This window comes from Colletotrichum karsti, assembly GCF_011947395.1.
Source record: "Colletotrichum karsti strain CkLH20 chromosome Unknown Scaffold5, whole genome shotgun sequence".
Lineage (NCBI taxonomy): Eukaryota > Fungi > Ascomycota > Sordariomycetes > Glomerellales > Glomerellaceae > Colletotrichum > Colletotrichum karsti.
In genome coordinates this window covers 788161-808701 of record NW_024065905.1, presented here as the reverse complement: position 1 = coordinate 808701, position 20541 = coordinate 788161, and the positions used below count along the sequence as shown (strand labels likewise).

The window sequence follows — 20541 nt, the reverse complement described above, 5'->3', positions numbered from 1 at the left end:
GTCAAACTGGCAAAGCCTCAAAGCGCCCGTGAGGAGGGGGTACATCTTGAATAACCTGGAAACCACCAGACCCGAACATATGATGCCAAGAGTTCAGCAAAATCGCAGGCCGTTACGGACCGAACAGAGAGCTGGAAGCCCGATGAGCTACAGCCCCTTCCTCTGGCTTCCCCGCGAGCTGCGCGATGATATCTACGAACACGTCATCCCGTGCGGACAACAACTGTTACTGTCAATGATTCGTTCCAGGTTGTCACGTCTCAGTATGAGAAGAGACTCGAACCAGAATCTCGGTTCGAGAATGTCGCCGCTGTTCGTGCTTTGTCGACAGATCCGAGCCGAGGTACTTGACTTTGTCACACGCCAAAACTCTTTCAGGCTCAGCCTCGGCTTCGACGAAACGAACGGCCTGGAGCTCTTTTTCTTTTACTCATACCAATCGACGGACGTACTCACGTTCCTTCTGTCCTCCGTTCTGTCAAATGTTAGGTCCCTGACGATCAACCTGACCGACCACGGCCGCATCTTTGGGTTTGGGGACGTTGACTTGACAGAAGGCCTCTTTGGTCCGTCCAGTCAAATTAGACAAGTGACTTTGATTCTGGCTTATCATACTGGCAAAGCTCGCGATCCAGGCGTAGTGGCGAGACTCGCTGCCGTCTTCGACACGCTTCCGTCTCTTAGGGTCATTCGACTGGACCCCGGCTTGCATCGAGATGAACGGGGACGTTGGATCTGGGGTCACTGGAAACCGGGGCACGCAAAGACGGAGGACCCGCAGATGTACATGGACGATATGGCTCAAGCGGTTGCCGACGTGACATCTGCCCGCGTTGAGATGCTCTGCTCCTGCGGCCGGTGGGGGCACATGTATTCTGTCGGCTCGCTATTTTGCGGAGGTCGACCGGAGTCATCTGAATGCGTGCGACTGCAAGAGCGTTGGCAAACCGACGACGGCCTCAGCATAGCATTTCTGACAGCCGATTGGGATCCAATAAACTCATATCGCCATCCTTACCACGTTTGCCGTACGATTGAAGGGACTCGGTCTTGAGCTGAATTGGATGTTGGACTGTGAGTCGGCGTCAAGTTCTCTTTAATGGTGGATTCGCTGTCCGTCAACAAGCGCTGTTTGGTCTGAGCATGGAATCATAGACAAAACGTTGTAGACCAGACGGAATACATGTACGGTAACGATCTTTTTGGCTTCATACAACGAACACATCGCTACGTGGTGTGTGATGCGGTCATCCAGAGCACTGTGTGCTTTGGCGAAGCAACAAATCAATAAGAATGGTATCTCACAACGTTCTCACTTTACCCTCACAAACTCCTTCGTCACCTTCCAATGCTGCGCCCCTGCCTCTTCGGGGTCCATAAATACGGTGACCCAGCTTCCGTGCAGTGACTCGTTATCTATCTGGGCATTCTTGACTCTTGCGTACTCGGGTAAGTTGAACGGTGTCTCCAGATGCCCTGAGCCCCAGCTGGTGTTGCTGCCGCTCGACGACGACCCTGTCGATGCTTTCGTAGAGACTGATCCGGGTGACGTTTGCCTGCTTCCTCCAAGCCCGTTCACTACCTGATATTGCTCGCTGTAATGATGATACGCATCTCTAGTGAGTCCCGGGTACTGCATATACGGAACCGCAATCTCGTAAACGAAGCCTGGTGCTCGAGCTGCCTGGTCGGCGCACTCGTCTGAGCCAGCACATGAACGTGCGTCCCAATTCGTGGTTCCGAGGTCGGACGTGTCGCGACGTACGGAGTTTTCTTCGATGGTCATGATCCGTCTGCCAATCTCCGCCATCATCCGCGCGTCCCAAAGGTTTTCTCTGCGGTTTGTGACGGCGTCTTGTGTCAGCAGATCAGCAGCAGCTCTCCTGAGCATCGGGTGTCGGCACTTGGCGACGGTGTAGTAGAGAGGCGGGATGATCTCAGTGTCGAAGACGAACTTTGGCGTCGACATAGCTGCCTTGGACGGATCTCGGGCGGACTTTTTAGAAGCGTGGATGAGCTCCGAGCATAGGCTGATGATGGCGGCGAATGAGGCGATATGGTCGTCGTATGCCGTCTCAAAAGGCGACATGGCGGTGCCGACCCAAATCTTGCCCGTGTGGTAATACACCGAGCAAAGCTTTCCGGCTTTTTTGGCATCTTCTAAGGCAGCAACAACAGTGAAGGCGATGTGCCAGCGGTTGAATCTTGCCAGGATGTCTTCCTGCTCCCGCTGCAGGGTTTGGAGGTCTGGATCTATTGACACACGCATGTATACAGTCCTCCTGGCCTTATTGCTGAATCTTAGGCCATCGTCTACTAGCTCGTAAAGTGCGACTTCGGCCTCGTCGACTGATGCGAAGAACTTGTTTGTCGCGGAGCTGGAGCGCAGGTTGGATGGTATCTCGGCAGGCCTAGTACCAAATAAAAACGAGGCAAGGCTCAAGCGGCTGTATATCGGCACAAAGTGCTTCTTGATGACGTCGACGTCGCTCCCGGCCGTTGTAGTGTCGAGCTGTGCAAGGATCAAGCGACCTTGGTTGATATGGACTTGTGATGCCTTCTCATCGCCGAGCATGAACTCAATGCAGATGAAGAGCAGGCACGCTAACAACGGCACCGTCACAGTGGCCGACTCGGAAGGCTTCCATTCCTGCAAACACTTGAGAGCTTTGCCGTATTGTTCTGCGGCAAAGGTATTGGAGACCACGCCCCTTCGTCTCACGGGAGCAAGGAAGTCGCCAGAGGCAGAATCTGCGGACGTCTCTTGCGAGAGAGACTCGTGCAGGCTGCTGATTGCTAGCACCGCGTGACGGATGGCGGGCTCGGCATGACAGAAGTGTGGGACGAGCTTCTTCCATAACGTCAGGCCGCCGCCTCCGTCGCTAAATATGGCCGGGGCCGAGAAATTACGGTAGAAGTCAAAGGCGCGTTGCTCTCGCGTGCCACCAACCCAGTCGGCATACGGAGACACGGATGGGCTCAGGCGGGCGACGATGTCAGAGCCAGGACTACCCTCGCCATGAGCCGGCTTCCGGGGGAGGTACCCGTCGCATATCCTACCCGTCTTTGTGCAGCGCAGGCATGCGGGTTTGGCCTCGTCGCATTTGACCTTGCGGACTCTGTCGAACGCGTCAGTGCATATGCAAGACGATCAACGCAGAAGTGACACCGAGATGAAGGGGCTGGACGGGAGAGAGGTCGGACTCAACTTGCACGTGACGCATCCAGTCCGAACCTTCTTGGACCCTTTGCGACCGGAAGAGGCAACTGGAGGTTGCAGATATGGCTGGGGAGCACCGCTGGGGTCCGTCATTTGTTGATCAGTCGATGTGGAAGCGGGATCATGCTCGCTAATTGTATGTCTTGCCAACGAAGCGCGGTGCCCGTCGTTGGACGCTAGCCGGGGTAAGTGGCGTGGACTGGGGGCGCTCATGAGGCTGCGGCAGCGGCTGTGATGTTTTGGCTGTCTTGAGAAGTCCGAGATGTTGTCCGAGGCAAGCAATCAATGCCTTATGCTCAACGGCTGACGCTAGAGATTACCCCAGGGGCTCAGCAGACAACTGCCGTGTACGGATACCTCTGTCTTGCTGACGTCGTGGGCTGTTCGCTAAGATTGGATCTTCTCGCCTTGGAATGATTCACAGGGCCCCTTGCTGTCGACTTGATGATGAGACGAACCGAACGTGAAGTTACCGGACGAATCGAATGGGGATTGACTACTTCAACAGAGTGTTTCTGTCAGGAACATACAGTCCGGACGGCCTTAGACAGTCATATGTATGGTTTCTGCGCAGACCGGGGCTGATGAGCGAACATGTTGGGATAAGTTCCCCCTCCGAGAATACGCTCCAGGGTACGGGAAAAGCCCTCGCATCGTCCAACGGTCAAACGAGAGAGAAGAGAATGTCTCTGCCTGGCGTTCGTGGACAGGGATGGGCAAGACAGCTTTGGCCCATCTTCAGCCCTGCAAGCTGCGCCCGATGAATGCCATGAAAGCTGCATGTCAGCGGCGTCAAATTGGCCAATCTGAAGAGATTCCGGCTGCAACAAGCTGCAGAGACGCAATTGTTTGTGCAGGAAAGGTGCCCGAGAATCACCCCCGAATGCGACGGAAAACCTGCCTTCAACGCGGCGTTATCCCTCCCATTCGTGAAAATTACTAGAGATTGCCCTTTTCCATTGGTCAAAAATCACCTCGGACTTTTTGCGAGCGAGCCAATTAAAATAATGGCCGCGTAGGTGGATCATCCCCGCATCAGCTGGCCCAAGCTCCAGCTGCAGGCGGTACGTACCTCATGATTCCATTTCGATTCCATCCTTCGACAGGGAAATCTCACCAACTTCGAACTTCACCACCCTGTCCCACCTATTCGACCAAGACCATCTTCAAATCTCCCCGACTGGACAGTCAAGCTTACGTTGTACCATACTCTCATCACTCGAATTCGGCTGCCTTGTGCTAACCCCATCCTAGACAAACCCGACGCTGCGGCTCAGCTCCATCAGTCCCGCGCCGGTAGATAGGTAGCCTGAATAGACTAACATTTGCTTGAAGGCTGTGCAACTCGGTATTTTGGGACTGACAGAATCAACCTTATTATGCCCCAAGACACAACGCTGAGTCTGTTCGCCATGGCGTCCGCTAGGTGGCTCCTTCGTCAGCAGAGATGGGTGTGGATCGTCATCTTCATACTTTGCTGTCTTCGAAGTAAATGCGATTGGTGATGTCGGATTTTCAGGGTCTTGGACAGCTCAATCGCGCTATTTTGCTTGTGGCTCGGCTTCGTAGAGAGCTGTCAAAGCCCACATCGGCCGGGCTAAGGGGCTTGCTATTCTAGACTTCCAAAGACGTTGAGAGCCTGGAATGTTGATGCCAGGCGGGCATCGTCGTTTCGTGGATCGTATTTAAATCCCACACTTCCGCGTGAAATTTCTGATATGAAACCTCATTCAAGCTGATATCTTAAGCCATCTCATTCTCACAGATCATCTCCGAGAGCAGGTTAAAAACTTCATCGCTAGTTGCTTTGCCCAGGTGTTTCCTTCGGCTTCCCACATACTTCGTCCTCAGATTCAATCTTGTTATTTGCGAATTTTAAAACCATGCTCCCGAGAAGCCTTCTGGCTATCACAGCTCTTCTGGCTGGCACGCGGGCCAACCCTTGCCCGCCAACGGGACATACTCTCCCAACGGCAAAGTCCCCTAGCAATTCCACGCTTGTGAGGGACACCCTCCTCAAGATCCAGGACAGCCTTGCCAACCTTACTTCCTCCGACGATCTTAACGGCACCGGAATTGCCATAGGCATCAAGTCGATTCACGAAGACGCGCCTCTGTTTGAGCTCTACCACACCCCTGCCATTGCTGAAATTAGTAGCACGAAAGAGGTGAACATCGACACCGTTTTCCGTGGCGGCAGCATTACGAAACTGTTCACAGTGCTCACCGCTCTCCAAAACTCGCATATCAAGGGCAGCGACCCCGTCACCAAATATCTTCCTCGGCTCAAGGAGGATGCCCTCAAGGCTCAGGATGGCTCTGCTTTCAATGTCGTTCCCTGGGACAATATCACTGTGGAGGATTTGGTAACTCATTTGTCTGGAATTGGTGGTGATAGTAAGCAAAATCCCTTCCTCGGCGGTTCTGTTGACGAGATTCCTCCTTATTAGTTCTCTGTAGTCTTTTGGGCGTTTGCTAACATTTTCAGCTGCAACGGACCTCGCCAACTTCGAAAGCTACCCCTGGAAGGCTATGGGCCTGCCCGCCATCGCAAACGAGACTCGACCCAGATGCTCTGGTCTCGGAGGCACTAAACCTTGCACAGCTGATGGTATGGGAACTCTCCAAGCACTTACACAAATATCCTTATCTGACATCTCAACATCGCAGACCTCTTCTCCGCCCTCAACAAGAAACCACTCGTGTTCAAGCCACATACAACCCCCATCTACTCCAACCTCGGCATTTCTCTTCTTAGTCTTGTCGTTGAAGCCGCCACGAATAAGACCTACGACTCGGTTTTAACCGAGACTATCCTGAAGCCTCTCGGCCTTACCAACACATCCTCCACTGGCCCAGACCAAGACTCTTGGGGTTTCATCCCAAAGGATGAGCCAACCTGGCGTGGCGATGCCGGTATATACACGGCGTAAGTTACCCGGCCTCTTCTAAAAGTGCTTTGGTTTCTAACTAACTGACACAGTGCCGGCGGCATCTACACGAACACTCGCGACATGCTCACCTTCGGCACCGCAATTCTTTCCAATAACCTTACCATCGATACTAGTTCCTGGCTGAAGCCCCGTGCCTTTACCACCTCGTCAGGATACTCCGTCGGCGCCCCTTGGGAAATTCTGACCTCCACGACCCTCCTCCCATCCGGGGTTCCGATCAGTATCTACACTAAATCCGGCGACCTCGGCTTATACTCGAATCTTCTCCTCCTCGTCCCCGACTACGACCTCACAATCTCCATTCTGACTGCTGGCCCGGCCTCTACACAGTTCATGTTCCCAGCAAGAGTCATCTCTCCCGTCATTTCCGCCCTGATCCCAGCACTAGAGCAAGCCAACAAAGACGCCGCCAAGACCGCATTCGCCGGTACATATACTGACCCTGAGACAAACTCGACCGTCACCCTTTCTATCGATGACGGGCCTGGTCTGTCGCTCACCGATCTGAAGATCCGCGGGGTTCCGGTTCTTCCCAATATCCCCAACTACAGCACCTCTATCACCCCGGGAAAGACCTACAATGTCAGCGCCAGGCTCTACCCTACCAACATCAAGGAGGGTGAGAAATGGTCTTGGCGCGCCGTCTACAAGAACCACAACGAGACGGATATTGATGATGATCTTTTCTACCCCCAGGGCGGATGCCTCACGTGGGGTTTGATTGATCGTAACACGTATAACTACTTGGCTTTTGATGACTTTGTTGTTACTGTAGGAGAGGATGAAGTGGCGAAGAGCATCTCGCCTCGGGCCTTTAGTGTTATCTTGAAGAAGGTTGTGACGTGATTACGACATTTCGACGGGAAACCTCTGCGGAACCCCTGAGCCCTCATTGCTCGTTCCCATTCATGGTATTCTTCCACATGCTTGCCTACAAGAACAGACAGATAATAAATGGTTCTAATAGCATAACGAACATTTGCCACCTGGGAAAGTTATACATCGGTCAAAGTGATTCAATTAATTAGAGATTAGAAGTCTTATGAACGCCCTCAAAACAAGCAATAAACCAAACCATCTTATGTGTTTTTCCCTCCCTCCCTCTCCCTCTTATGGTTCCTCCTGAGAACGTGTACTTCTACTCATTTGTCGTCGACTCTCCTCCAAGATCCCTCAGCTCGTACACATACGGCTCAACTACAGTCGTGTAAAAGTTAGGAGGCTCCCTGTCTCCCCAACTTCGTGTGATATATCTCTTCCACAGATAGGGCAAATACTTCGTAAGCTGATACGTCATGAACTTCGTCTTTGGAACAGCGTAGATGAGGCTCAATTCCTCCAGACTGATCTGCTTTGTCTCTTCAACGATGAGGAAAACCAAAATGAAGGCCACAACGTTGAGACCGGAGAACAGGGCAAGCGCCCCCGCAGGTCCCAACTCGCTGTTGATCGACGGGAACACGATTGTAAAAACTCCAGCGAAGAAGAGATTCACCGAAATGGCAACCGAACAGCCCTTTCCGCAGTGTCAGCTCGGGTCCTGGGCACATGTCCATCACAGAACGAGCTGAAAAGCTTAGTACTTACAGATTCACGCTGGGACAGAGGAAAACTAGGAAGAGGTCAGCTTGGAACAGGGCCTTAGACTTTCGTAACGTACCTCTCAGATGCAAGTGTGAAAGGAATTGGCCCTGAGATTTTCTATCAGTCGGAGTCGATCACATCTCGATCATTTCTTCCTTACCTAAGCCTGGCGAGTACACGGCAGCGAATACTGGATAAGTGTCAACATGACGAAGTCCTGACCGAGGAAGAAATACCACTGACAAAATATGAAAAGAGCCACAATTCCGATTTGCAGGCTTTTATTCTCATCGGGAATCCGAAAGGATATGGCGGCTGCCCCGAGGAATAAAAACATCAACGGAAATGTTACAAGTAGCCATCGACGCCGGCCAAAACTGTCAATTGACCTGTGGATCCATTAACTATGCAGACAAAATTGAGCATTGATAATTCCAAACCTGATTGCAAGGAGGCCGAACAAGAAGTTCACGGCGCCTGGTCGAATTTCAGATTACGAACTGTTTCGAAGAATGGCTATAACAGACGACGTACCGAATCCAATGCTGTAGAGCAAAGCAATCCTGGGAGTGCTTTCCTTCCGGATGAAGAAGTCGTCTATCAATACTGTCAACGCCACATTCTATGTTTCAAGACTTGGAATATTGTCTCTCTTACTTGAATAAAAGGCAAAGACATTGACTTGATTTACTTATTAGCATAGTCACAGGTTGTAAATATCAAGAAAGGCAACATACTACCGCACAGCTGTTGTGCCAAAGCAACAGTGCAAGTACTCCATACAGCGTTGCGCAACCGTGGAGTCTTCAAGAGGTGGCTGTATTGTCGGAAGGTATCAGACAAGGCAAATGACAGATGACTTGCGAACGTGAGTCCTCGCTTTCGGTTGTGCGCTGGAGCCTTTGACTGTTCGAGATCGTCATCGTCGTCTTCAAGCTCGATGTTTTTGTGGATGAGGTAAATGTCCCTGAGGGCTTGGAGCTACCCAACGCAAGAGTCAGCTTTTACTCCAGAATGTTTACGTCTCATTCCGACGAATTGGAAGGCAGGTTCTTACCTGAGTGTTGCGAACTTTGCTCAATATTTCATAAGCTCGCTGGGGACGGTAGTTTGGCGTATTCTTCTGCATGTAGAACCGTGGACTTTCCATGCAGTATGACAGAGCAACTAGTGTAAGTAGAGCCGGCACCATCGGAGCAGCTAGGATTAGTTGGAGAGCTAATTTTCCTTTGGGCCCTTGATCTAACTGAGGGTTTTGCCCCTCACTTAGCCGAACTGGGAAATCCAGAGCTCCAGCCGCGGCGACGAGAATGAGATTAACGACATTTCCCATCATGATACCGAAAGCAACCCTGGTCAAGACGTCATCAGCTACAGAAAAGGCCGAAGCGCATGCAGGAAACAGAAATACTCACCATAACTGCCACATGAGAACAGAAGACCCTCTCCACTGGTCCACGGCAGTCTCAGAAGCGAGAATCGGAGTGCTGATGGCCTTGATTCCCATACCTACTAGACGTTAGAACTGACTTTGCTCTAAATAGGGCATCTGCTCACCAACGCCGTTGACAATCCTGATGCCTAACAGCTGATACCACGTTTTCGCAAAAGCAGAAGCCAGAGAACTCGCGAATATCAAACAAGCTGCCACTGCGATCGCGCCGCGCCTTCCCATCCAGTAGTTCAGAGGAAGTGACAATGGAGCGCCCAAGACCGCAGCAGCCAGGTAAGGGGCCGCATTCATACCACCAAGCCTCCATTCCTGGGTTGAGGGCGGGAGGTCCAACACAGTGGCAAATATGCTCCCAGCATTGATGGAAGCTTGAACGCTGCCCTGGAGAAGGGCGGCAAGAGCGACGCTGGTGACCACGACTTTCAGACCGCTTTGGGAAAAGGTTTTCTCCTTCTCTTCCTTGAGTGCCTTTCTCTCCTCTTCAGTAAGGTGAATTGGAAGGCCTGCTTGGAGACTTTCATCAGTGTATGCCCTTATTTCCCTCGCTACAAGAGCAGCTCTCAATATGTCTCTCGGGTTGACTCCTGGTAGACTGGGAGCAAAGTTTCGGATATCCTCTTCCAGTTCGGCATCGTCGAGATGAACTTATCATGCCCGTTAGTATGGCAAAGCGTCAAAGGAGGGAGAGAGAGACATCGTTTCGAGTCTGGGATTCAACTCACCTAGAGGTCCTTCAATCAGAGCGTCAATGTTGACGTGTCTCCGAGTTATCTGAGACCGGAGTCTGCTGCTGATTGAGGTCGCATATGCCTCATGATCCGCCATCTTCACGAAATGAAATGCGTTGTAGCTGGAAACGGCGATCTTGTTCCTCCGCTGTTTGAAAGAGGCCGTCCCATCGGAAGCTATTCACCTGGTAATATAAGATGACCACGGCCATGTTTGGATCAGGCTGGACAGTTTGCCTCAGTGTCTCAGCCAAGTCCTGCAGACAGAAGGGAGCCCAACGCCGAGCAAGGGTACAGGGCAGGCAGCGGCGAGGCAACGATAAGGCATACATGATATTCAGGACTTTGGGAGTGACTACTTCTTTTCTCAAAAACAGGGCTTGGAATTACGCGTAACACGGTGGTGAGAAAAGCTACATCTTACCGTCATCAACTCCGAACAGGCAAATCGCATTTCACTTTCAAATTAATTATATGCAGATACCCCGCAGACAGCAGAACAGATGTGCAACAAAGACACTCGGTCAAGGACGCGGTGAGATCCCTTGAGCAAACACAAGCCGCCTTGTGCGAACCACGAAGTCACTTTTTGCGTTTTACTATGCTTCCCGCGCGGATATGAGTTGAAAACAAGTACTTCCGTCCATGGAGAGGCCTCCCATAACTTTTGCACATTTCTGCTTGGCATGTGCCGTGATGTGCTCTATTCAGCTGAGGAATTCCATTTTGTTTGCCAAACGCAGGCTTCGCCGGTTCTTAGAACCATCACCAGATCGTTGCTGCCTAAGATAGGTTTGCAAGTGGCTTGCAGCTATATTGGCCTGGTGTCTGGTTGTAAGTAGTAAGGAGTCCCTCGAAGAACGAATAGATGACCAATAAGAGCTTTCGTGATGTCATGCCTGACTAAAAAGTGCACTTTCATCACAACTAGCTGGCATCACATTGGTCTGACTGAAGGGTGAGGCTTGGTCGCCCTTTTCTGTCATCCTTGCTTAGAGGCAGTGTCAATCGTTTGTACATGCTTGGGTCACGGTCTGGGCGAGGCGGCAGCACTTCTTGCAGTCCTGCGCATTAAACATAATTCATCCCCACTTCTGGGACTTGGGATCCGGAACCCCACGATTCTCTTATCTCTTTAGCGTTGTTTGTGGGTGCACCGTATCGTCAAGATGGAAGCCTTGTTGGCCGTGATCCAGATTGCTGAGCCACTCTGTGCAGCAGCTTCAAACATTGTGGACATAGTTGCCGCGATCAGAAACTCCACAACCAATATCCAAAGTCTCCATGACCGAATTAAGCTTCTGCTTACGGCCCTAGAGGGCGTACGAGACACATGCAGCCTGCGTCGCAAAGGTCGTCTGCTTCCCTCGGAGAAGCCCCATTACCAGAATATCTCAACGATTTTGGAAGGCTGTAAACAATCGCTAGAAGTCTTGAGAGAACAGTTACCCGCTTCTGTTCCGGAGAATCCAGGACTTGGTCGACAGATCAGCCTCGCCATCGGACAGAGGCTGAATCAAGATGACGTGAATCGTGCCATGGAAGAGATCAGCAACTACACCGCTGTCTTGAATATCACCTTATCAACACTGTTACTGTTAGTATTTCATCGATGAAAACTCGAAAGGCACAATGCTAATAGAAATTCAGGGCTCAAAATGTGGACACGAAGAACTCACAGGGCGAAATTCTCCGGGAGGTACAGAACGTCGCTCGCAAGCTTCGCAACAACATTGAAATTTCCCCTCAAGCCCAGGCAACCACCAACAACTATGTCGCGATCGAAGGTCGCGAGGTACGCAACTTAAACGTCGCGATGAATGTCCAGCGGTGGACTAGTTCGGCGAGCAGCCTTGCTGAAGCAGTACTTCTCGAAAGAAACGAAGATCTTGCTCCATCCGATTCCGAAGCGATCAAGACCGGCAGAACATCAAGTGCGTCTGATATCTCGCAGAGAAATTCGTTGGTCGTCCCATTCAACTCGAGGCTCGAATTCTTCAAGTATCAGAAGAACTTGGAAGTAGCAAGACTTTTGAAGGAGGGCGAGCTGTTCCAAAGCGCCTCACACCACTTTCAAAAGGCGATAGATCTTCGTGCAACTTTGATGGAGCGTGGGGTGGATGGTTTTGAAGGTGCCGAGCACTACGATTTGCTTGAAGAGCTCGCAGAACTCTACCGATTCTGGGGTACTGTGGATGGCAACAATATGGCGCGGGAATCACTTGAAAAGCTCACTGCCGAATGCGACGGTTCCACGTCAGTGGACAGGATTCGACTATCTCGACTTCGACACAAACTTGGAAGGCTCTGCGCAAGTCTTGAGGATTTACCTGGCGCCAGCAAGAATCTTGAAATTGCACTTCAAATACGTCTGGAAGAAGAGCCGAGAAACCAGGGCCACATCACGGAGACTTGCCAAGCTCTTCTCGCTATTCATCATCTCGCAGGCGACCGTGCCAGCTACCTGGCGATAAAAGATTGGGTTAAGAAAGAGACGGGTTCAGTCGAAGAACCACCCCAGGTGAAGCTGGAATCTGCTCTCCGATGGGCGCAACAACACGGTTTCGAGGATGCCAACATAGACGACACAGGTTTGCCAAGGTTCGAGGCCATGGACTCCGAAGGAAGAACGCTTCTGCACGTCGCCGTGGTCGACTCTGACATCGAACCAAGCGTCCTGGAGCAAATCATCCAGAATGTTGGCAACCTTGACATCGGAGATCGCAATGGGGATACACCCTTGCTTGCATCTGTGTCAACTTCCAAAGCCTCAGCTGTGCAGCTTTTACTTCATTACGGTGCCAATATCGACGCTCGAGATCTTCAAGGACACGGCGTTCTGCACAAATGCCAGAGCGGCAAAATGGCAGATCTCATCTACAACCATATCGAGTCATCAGCCCGAAAATCCAGTGTCGTATCAACTACGTCTGCTGCGGTGCGACGATCAATATCAAGTCGGTCAACGAATCAGGTTCCACTGGAAGCCACGAGCTATCTTGATGTCAATAGCCAAGACATTTACGGGAAGACCGCGTTGTTCGAAGCTTGTGAAAAGGGGCGAAGTGACTTGGTATCGGTCTTACTCAAGTCATTCAACGCAAAGACCGATGTAATCGGCCCTAAGGGTTGCAGTCCTCTTGTTGCAGCAATCCAAATGAAGCCGAACGTGAGAAAAGGGGGAATGGCAGCAAGAATCGCTGACACAAACCGGAAAAAGATTGACATTGTTCAGCAACTAGTTGCCTATGGGGCAAAGCGCGATGTGGACCCAGACATTATCAGGAGTGCTGGTGTGTTGGTGGCTGACACGATTAAGAAGATTCTCAAAGATACTCCCGCTGTGCAGCAGAGAAGTACGAGTACTTTAGTTAGTGTTGCCCCGTCAGTGAGTTTGCATCTCGATGAAGAGGACTGGACAAAGATCAACTGGGGCAATTAGTGAGAACGTACACATAGGATTGAGACGTGGAGTAGTTCATCGTTCTGTTTGTTGGGAGCTGGGGAGTAATGGCTCAACGTTTTGTTATTTTACTAGCGAGTTCATACCCAGGCTTACGGAAGTCGTGTTTGTTGATAGATGAGATAAACCACCGATGTTATGTCATCACAAATTTCGTACATAATTCATTCAGGATGGGACTTGAAATTTTGAATTGGATGTGAATTTGTTTCCGAAAAATATCTCTTCATTCGCCCTGGCATTAGGTGCATTGAGAAGGGTATCCAGTCGCGTCATCAACAGCCCCCTGAGCGAAACAAAAGTGGTATGTGTCCTTGGCCTTGTCATAGGCGAATCCAACGTTTGCTTTACTAGCAGCACCGACCTGTGTAAAACAAAGACATATTAGCATGCCGAATCAATGATGAATTGTTGGTCGGATGGAAGATAGGAGCAAAGTAATGCCCGTCTAACCACATCCTCTAGGCGGTTTCATATTGCCACTTACCGTGTAGAGCGGAATTCCAGAAAGGCTTGAGCATTTCCCAGAGGCGACGTTGGCGGCAGAGTTGTCTTCCAAGTTTCCCTTAGGGCCAACAATGGCCGACTTCATCTCGGCTTTGGAGACGCTGGCGTTGCCACCAGAGCTTTGCTTGCAAGAAATGCTCTCGGGGAAGCCCTCAAGAGTCTGAGCCGAGGCAAGGGCACCAAGGGTGAGCAGGATGAAAGTACGAGCGAACATCGTGATATTGTCGTTAGATAAGAAGATGAAGTGGGTATCGATGTTGAGGCTATAGGCTGTAAAGAAGGTACTTGTTCGAATGAAGCGCAAGTAGTGCAACGATGGGAAAGTCGGAAACTTGAAACGAAGGCGTGCTGTGATTGAAGAGACTGGTGATGATGAGTTACAAGAGAGGTTCTGGAGGTGAACAGCCGATGACTTTATACTATTTGATATCCAATCTATTTGTCTTTTACCCCGTCACTCGGCAGCTTCACGGACATCTCAATTTGACAAATTCCGCCTATGACGTGCCCTGGTATGGCTGCCTGGGTATTTTAAGCCATGCATTGAGTTAGTTGAGCATACACAAGTTTATGTGAGGCAACTAATAGCATGGTCACAACTCAAGTGCGTGCCAAGTCAGCCGTATATCGGCAAAGACATCCGAAGACATCCAGCTGTCTGCTGCGAGGGCTGGAGATGCGAAGTTCCTCTGAATGCCCCTGGGGAAGTGGAGAGACCCTGTCAGGTGCGGGAGTTGAGACAGAAGCACGGTTGCTATTAGCAGAAAAAGCTTAAAATAATTGCGCAGTCCGCGGTGACATAAGTCTTGATATATGCCGTCTCCACTTCCAACGACCGCAAGCACTCTATTGGAAACTCTTGGTTGAAAGGTTGTTCTAAATCGATACTACCCCGCCACAGCGTCTTCAAGCATGTCTGATTCATATGATACCAGTGGCTCTATTTCAACATGCGTCCTCGCTGGATATTGCGAATTGATCATAGCCAGAGGGACAAGGTTGAGAACGGCAAAAGCGCTCCCCCAACCATCTCAAAAGCCCCGAAACTCGTGAACCTTCCATGTCCTCCTCTTCATCGTTCGGTGCTTCCTTCGCTTTTAAAGTTGCGAAATATCCCGCAAACTTTTGTTAGAGTTAATGATAGCTGGCTCCGTTGTGATGGCTGGGGCCGATATGGTGTCGTCTGGGTGAAGTTGATTTCTCAAAGCAATACGATAGTCAGTTTGTGATGTAGTAATTGCCGTACGGCTCGCACTGGAGCAGGAATAAATAGAATCTCTCTCTTCAGCCGCTGAGCGCCCGTACAGCTGCTCGCACCCAAATTGAATAATCGATAAGATTGACTCTTTGTTGACTTCAAGGAGTTGCCATAGACTTCGTAGCTAGACAGGTAGTATCTATGATTTATCTCCGTTAATCGCCTATTGGTAATGTGGGTATAATGTTTGGCTTGTGTGTGCCAGTTTGGTATGTCATAGACTGGTTGATATGGTTAGATCAGATCTACTTGATGAAAAGAATAGCATGCTGCGTGGCTTCCCCCCCGCAGAAATGAGATGTTGAACATGGTGTCCTATTACCACGGCCTTCGTTCGACACGCTCTTTCCTTCGCTTATCGTGCCGCTGAAAAGTTCAGTCTTTGCCAACATGCGCCGCTTCCGTCTGGGAACCAGTCTCTGAATCCTCCCTTCCCTTGGTAGCACCAAGATGTTTGATAACCACCAATGCAGGAAGGATCGATGCGCCCCATAGTCCGAAGTTGATGTAAGGCCCACCAGCCACAGCAAAAATTGGAAGTGCATTAAGGCCGTAACTGAGGGCTTGCCATGCTGATTCCGTGCCACGAAGGAGCGCCGAGAGCCGGATGGTCTCCTGTGGGCTTTCAGAGATCTGGCCAATAATGAAGAAGGCAAAGTTGTAGTTCAGCTGAAAGCCCGAAACAAGGAAGATAAAGACACCGAAGCCTCTTCCAAATCCAGGATCGCTCCAATCGAACGTCGGCTGCGTGACGCGGTATTCCGTCACATTGATGGTCAGCCAGATCCACCACGCGCCTTGCGTTACCATGATAACAGCAAAAGCCCAGCGGGCTCGCTTCTTCAACGCGATTTGGTTTTGGTCCAGCCACAATCCAAGGAGGTTGCCAGAGATGACTGCAACGACGCCGGACAACAGCGATCCAAGGGCTCTGGCCCGTACCGAAAACCAAAGGGCGATGTAAGTGAAGAAGATGGACTCCGAATACACTCCTTGTCCTATCCAAAGGACAAGAAGGAGAAATTTCGGGTTGAGGAATGTTCGTGTGGTGGCCTTGATCTCTTCCCAAGGGTGGTCGAAGATCTTCAGGTCAACCGGCTTTCCGTCGCTTCTCTGGACCTTAGACGGGTTATTCAACAGCAGCGCCACAAACGGTCCGCAGGCCTGAAGTGCAATGAAGATAAGGTAAACCTTGTATGAGACTTTACCGGCTCCACTGCGGTCAGCGTTCAGCCCAAGGTTGATCGCGCCGCCCAGAATCTGGCCAACTCTGGTCCACGTCAACCAATACGCGACCATGCGCCCTCTGTTTCGTGGCTCTGGATACGCAATGGCAATAGCAGCCTCGGAAGCCCAGAATATTCCAGCCGAGACGCCACAGAAAGCTGCTCCAAGGATAACGAGCCACTCGACGCCGTATCGGTTGTTGAGGTACAGGCCCGCGCTGTACGGGGCAAAGCCGATGGTCCCGATGACCAGAGCGCCTTTAATTCCGATGTACTTTACGATCGAGGAGGTGAGCCAACAGGACACGATCATGAGACAAAACGTGAGGGCGTTCCCTGTGTTGACTAGATATGGCTCTTGGGCGCCGCCTAGTGGAAACCGTCAGCCCTGAGATCATTGATCCTCGATATCATGGTCCGTACCGGCACCGAGGGAGTTCATAGCACCCCATAGCCCCGGCGCAGCAAAGCTGCACATGCCCAGAATCGTCGCATTGTAGAATGATGAACGATACCACTTCACTGGTAACTGATTAGCATCAGTCACAGAGCATTGATAGAGTGTAACCCATACCGTCGACCTTCTCTGACTCTGTGATGGTCCGCGCTTCATCAGAAGATGAGGGCTCTTTGGTAGCCATGTCGACGGAAGTAATAATGGCTCCAATCTGATGCAACGGGAGCGGCTTGAGACAACGCCTCAATGACAGCGAATAACGGTGACAATACCTCTAAATTGAAATCCCGAAAAGAGAAGGTGATTCAAAGCGTCATGCAGAAAGTTGCGCTGCAGATTTTATGAGAACCGGCACACACATGGTCGATCTTTGGGTGACGCTGGACGCGGAGCACGCCATACAGACCCTGATTGGAAGCATCGTCCTCATTTCCGCGTCGGTCACACCAAGGAGATCCAGACCGCTGGGGTTCAAGATGAAGAGCCGAGGTGTTTGCCGCCCGGTCCCGGCCCCCTCGCTCTAAAAGATAAGATTGTCAAGGAGGAAGATAAGAGAGTGTGATGAGGAGTGTCGATGAGCAGTACCTTGGCATTAATGGCGTGCTTGGCTGATAGCTTAGTCAGCCCGACTTTCTTTCATTGGTGTATGTTACTCGAAGTGCTTAAATCAGTTCTTCAACAGCAACTGCAATTTGGCTAGGGTTGACATTGTCGCTTCTTGCTGCGTATGCTACGACGATAAGTGTTCGCCTCAGCCGGAGTCGAGCTGTGTTCTATGATAGGGCATCTTGGTAAAGAGGCTTGATGCGACAGCTTGACCACGGATTTGCCTGACGGATCCTGATTAGGACCTCAATTTAGCCTTTAAAAATGCCTGTGAATAGGATGTTATTGCTAGGTTGGTGAGATAGCTTCGACCAGTAATGCTCCACGGTCTTGGAAATTGGAACGTTGCGTCTGATATGCAAGAAACGGAAAGCTAGAAAAGGCAAATGAATCTCTCCAGTAACTCTCATATTTCCTTACCAAATCAAGTCTTCTTTCCTGGTGAATTCGGACTGCTGCCCAATCAGAGCCTATTTCATGTCAGCAAGAAGGGTATGTAAGCGATCAACATGCTATCAGTGGCTTTTATTTTGCCGTAGCGGTAAGCGTAGACGCGAAGTCTCTTGAGACACGCAGCGAAAAATGCGTCATTCCGACTAGAGGCGTTACACAACTGGCGGCACATTCGTCGTTGACACGGAACGACCAGCTTCTGATTGGCCGGGTCGCTCTTCGTGGGACTCCGTGGGCCGGTGGCCGGTGACTCTGCTGCCGTCCGGGCGCCGCCGCTTACGCCGAGTGGGGCCGGGAGATGGCATAAAAGAGGCCCAAACTGACCTCAATCAGAGTGAACCAGACGAGTCACAGCAGGCTCCCACTTCTAATCATCACTGCCTTCAACCATGGAACAAACTGTCAAAAACCGGGTGAGCCCGCTGGTACTGGTACTTTGCTCACCAGCTGTGGGACACATGAACCCGATGCTTCAGATCACAGAAGATCTCGTTCGCAGGGGCTACGATGTCTCGTTCCTCGCCTCCGATGGCTACCGGGAGCAAGTTGAGAGCACCGGCGCTGCATTCCTCCCTCACAAAGGCTTCATCAACTACCGAAGCGAGACTGATCTTCATCGACTGTTCTCAGAGTTCGTCCATGTGCCCAGAGGCGTGTCTCAGCTCCTATGGATTCACGAGAAGCTCTGGGTAAACTCTATTCCATCAGGGCTCGAGTCGATTCGATCAGCTTTGGAGACACTTCGCGAACGCGATGCGGATCGCCAAGTTGTTATCCTCTGCGAATCCACGTACAGCGGCATCGTGCCACTCAAGCTAGGTGCGGAGTTGCCCAAGGGCTACATGGAGCTACCGCCCACGCTGGGTGTCAGCATCATGCCGGCGATGTGGACCAGCGTGGACACGGGGCCCTTCGGGCTCGGCCTGCCGGCTGACGACTCAGATGCGGGGCGGATGCGAAACATCGTCATTGCCAAGCTGTTTGCCGAAGGCGCATGCAAGAACTCGTTCGAGAAGTTGGCCGATGTGCTTCAATATGTCTGCGGAACGACGAGGCCTGTGGACTCGCTCTACGGAGATCATGCTCAAGCGATTCCTCACGGGCTGTGGGACGCAGGCTGGGCGTGTCACGACATGACCTTGCAGATGTGCATTCCCGCCCTAGAGCTGCCGCGGTCTGACTGGCCACGCAACTTCAAATTCGGCGGAACGCTGCCTCGCAAGGAGATTCCCGCGGGATACAAGTACCCGTCATGGTGGCATGAGATCGTGAACAACAGCAAGAAACCAGACACTGAGAGGAAGAGGGTGGTTTTCGTTGCACAGGGCACCGTCGTCCAGGACTACGACGACATGATTCTCCCCACCATTCGGGGACTAGCCGGTCGCGATGACCTGATCGTCATGGCCGTACTTGGCGCCAAGGGCGCCGAGCTGAGGCTCAACAACGATGAAACCCTCCCTTCGAATACTCGAGTTGTCGATTACTTCCTCTACGACGCGGCTCTTGAGTACGCGGATGTGTTTGCTGTAACGGGTGGATACGGCGCCCTTTCCCATGGAGTCACGAACGGCGTACCCATGGTCTTAGCGGGAGACTCAGAGGACAAGGTCGAAGTCTCATTGCGAGGTGAGAAGGCGGGATGCGCCATCAGTATCCGGACCGGGAGGCCTAGTCAGGAGGATATCGTGAAGGCGATTGATACGATTTTGGCAGACGGCAGGTACCGAAGCAGAGCCCTAGAGTTAAGGCGGGAAGCGGAGGAGTTCAGACCCCTCGATGTTGTGGAACGCGAAATGCTGGCGCTGTTGAGATGACAATGATGAGAGAGGGCCTTATCAACCGCCTGGCGAGACTGCTTAGACGGTAGAAGACTGAACATCAACGATGATTTGTCTCGACATTCTACGACGTTAATAAATGCTGTAACGGTCGAAGGACGGTTTGTGGGTTGCGGAACCGACGTCTTGTGACATTCCATCGGGTTTTGGCCGACAGACGGAAGATCGAGTCCGTGGCTGGTGGACCACGTGGTTCCGGATTTGAAGGGCTAGGCTTTCTTAGGAAACGAGATCATGAATTAAAGTGGCTTTCATGATGCGATTTCCGATGCTGTGGATCTGATAGGAGCGGTAAACGTGGACAATCATGAGACGAATTAAGCTTAGCGGTCATCCCTGCGGAGCATGTAACACTGAAAAGGAAAGACCCATGTCGTCGAGACGATGTGGATGTTGATTGAACACGGTCGGCATGTTGTCCCATCATCAGCTACGTCTACTGTGTGTAAATGTTAAGATATCAAACGCTGTCTGAGATGACAGACCTCCATCACAGCTTCGAAGGAAACATTTGTTTATATCACCGTTGACAGTTATCCGGAATTGACTGCGGTGGGTTCGGGGCAATAGAGCGCATGCTACGAAGAGTCATGGAAGGTTAAGAGAACCACCATTACGCCCTCGCCAGCAGACAAAGAACTCAGACATTGGCTGAACGAGCGCTGCTACTTGAAAAGTCATATAACTTTTTGAACTCGAACTGATGACAGAAATACCATGCTCCTTTCACAGCCATTAACTGAATTGTTGAACAGGTAATTATCTCTTATTTGCTCTAAGAGCGCTATCCT

At 51.2% G+C, this 20541-nt stretch overlaps 7 protein-coding genes across 7 annotated transcripts; 3 read left to right on the top strand and 4 right to left on the bottom strand.

The window, feature by feature from the left end:
* Positions 1-1312: 1312 nt before the first annotated feature.
* CkaCkLH20_02248 (uncharacterized protein) lies at positions 1313-3313 on the bottom strand (the record flags this gene model as incomplete). The annotated part of the gene is made up of 2 exons (XM_038884967.1): positions 1313-3119; positions 3216-3313. 2 exons carry the CDS (start codon positions 3311-3313, stop codon positions 1313-1315), a joined length of 1905 nt encoding a protein of 634 aa, XP_038749755.1.
* A 1790-nt stretch (positions 3314-5103) lies between these two features.
* CkaCkLH20_02247 (beta-lactamase) lies at positions 5104-7020 on the top strand (the record flags this gene model as incomplete). Its single annotated transcript, XM_038884966.1, has 4 exons — positions 5104-5617; positions 5709-5831; positions 5891-6149; positions 6204-7020. The coding sequence occupies 4 exons, from the start codon at positions 5104-5106 to the stop codon at positions 7018-7020; spliced, it is 1713 nt and encodes a 570-aa protein (XP_038749754.1).
* Positions 7021-7312: 292 nt separating this feature from the next.
* On the bottom strand, positions 7313-10036 carry CkaCkLH20_02246 (uncharacterized protein; the record flags this gene model as incomplete). Its single annotated transcript, XM_038884965.1, has 11 exons — positions 7313-7690; positions 7762-7786; positions 7835-7865; positions 7919-7948; positions 8293-8355; positions 8416-8439; positions 8496-8739; positions 8816-9110; positions 9174-9267; positions 9316-9855; positions 9934-10036. 11 exons carry the CDS (start codon positions 10034-10036, stop codon positions 7313-7315), a joined length of 1827 nt encoding a protein of 608 aa, XP_038749753.1.
* A 1336-nt stretch (positions 10037-11372) lies between these two features.
* Positions 11373-13381, top strand: CkaCkLH20_02245 (uncharacterized protein; the record flags this gene model as incomplete). Its single annotated transcript, XM_038884964.1, has 4 exons — positions 11373-11536; positions 11590-12195; positions 12244-13108; positions 13160-13381. 4 exons carry the CDS (start codon positions 11373-11375, stop codon positions 13379-13381), a joined length of 1857 nt encoding a protein of 618 aa, XP_038749752.1.
* A 262-nt stretch (positions 13382-13643) lies between these two features.
* On the bottom strand, positions 13644-14123 carry CkaCkLH20_02244 (uncharacterized protein; the record flags this gene model as incomplete). The annotated part of the gene is made up of 2 exons (XM_038884963.1): positions 13644-13766; positions 13890-14123. The coding sequence occupies 2 exons, from the start codon at positions 14121-14123 to the stop codon at positions 13644-13646; spliced, it is 357 nt and encodes a 118-aa protein (XP_038749751.1).
* A 1419-nt stretch (positions 14124-15542) lies between these two features.
* Positions 15543-17034, bottom strand: CkaCkLH20_02243 (cytochrome c oxidase subunit 1; the record flags this gene model as incomplete). Its single annotated transcript, XM_038884962.1, has 3 exons — positions 15543-16762; positions 16817-16915; positions 16968-17034. The coding sequence occupies 3 exons, from the start codon at positions 17032-17034 to the stop codon at positions 15543-15545; spliced, it is 1386 nt and encodes a 461-aa protein (XP_038749750.1).
* Positions 17035-18298: 1264 nt separating this feature from the next.
* CkaCkLH20_02242 (uncharacterized protein) lies at positions 18299-19726 on the top strand (the record flags this gene model as incomplete). The annotated part of the gene is made up of 1 exon (XM_038884961.1): positions 18299-19726. The coding sequence occupies one exon, from the start codon at positions 18299-18301 to the stop codon at positions 19724-19726; it is 1428 nt and encodes a 475-aa protein (XP_038749749.1).
* Between the last annotated feature and the right edge of the window lie 815 nt (positions 19727-20541).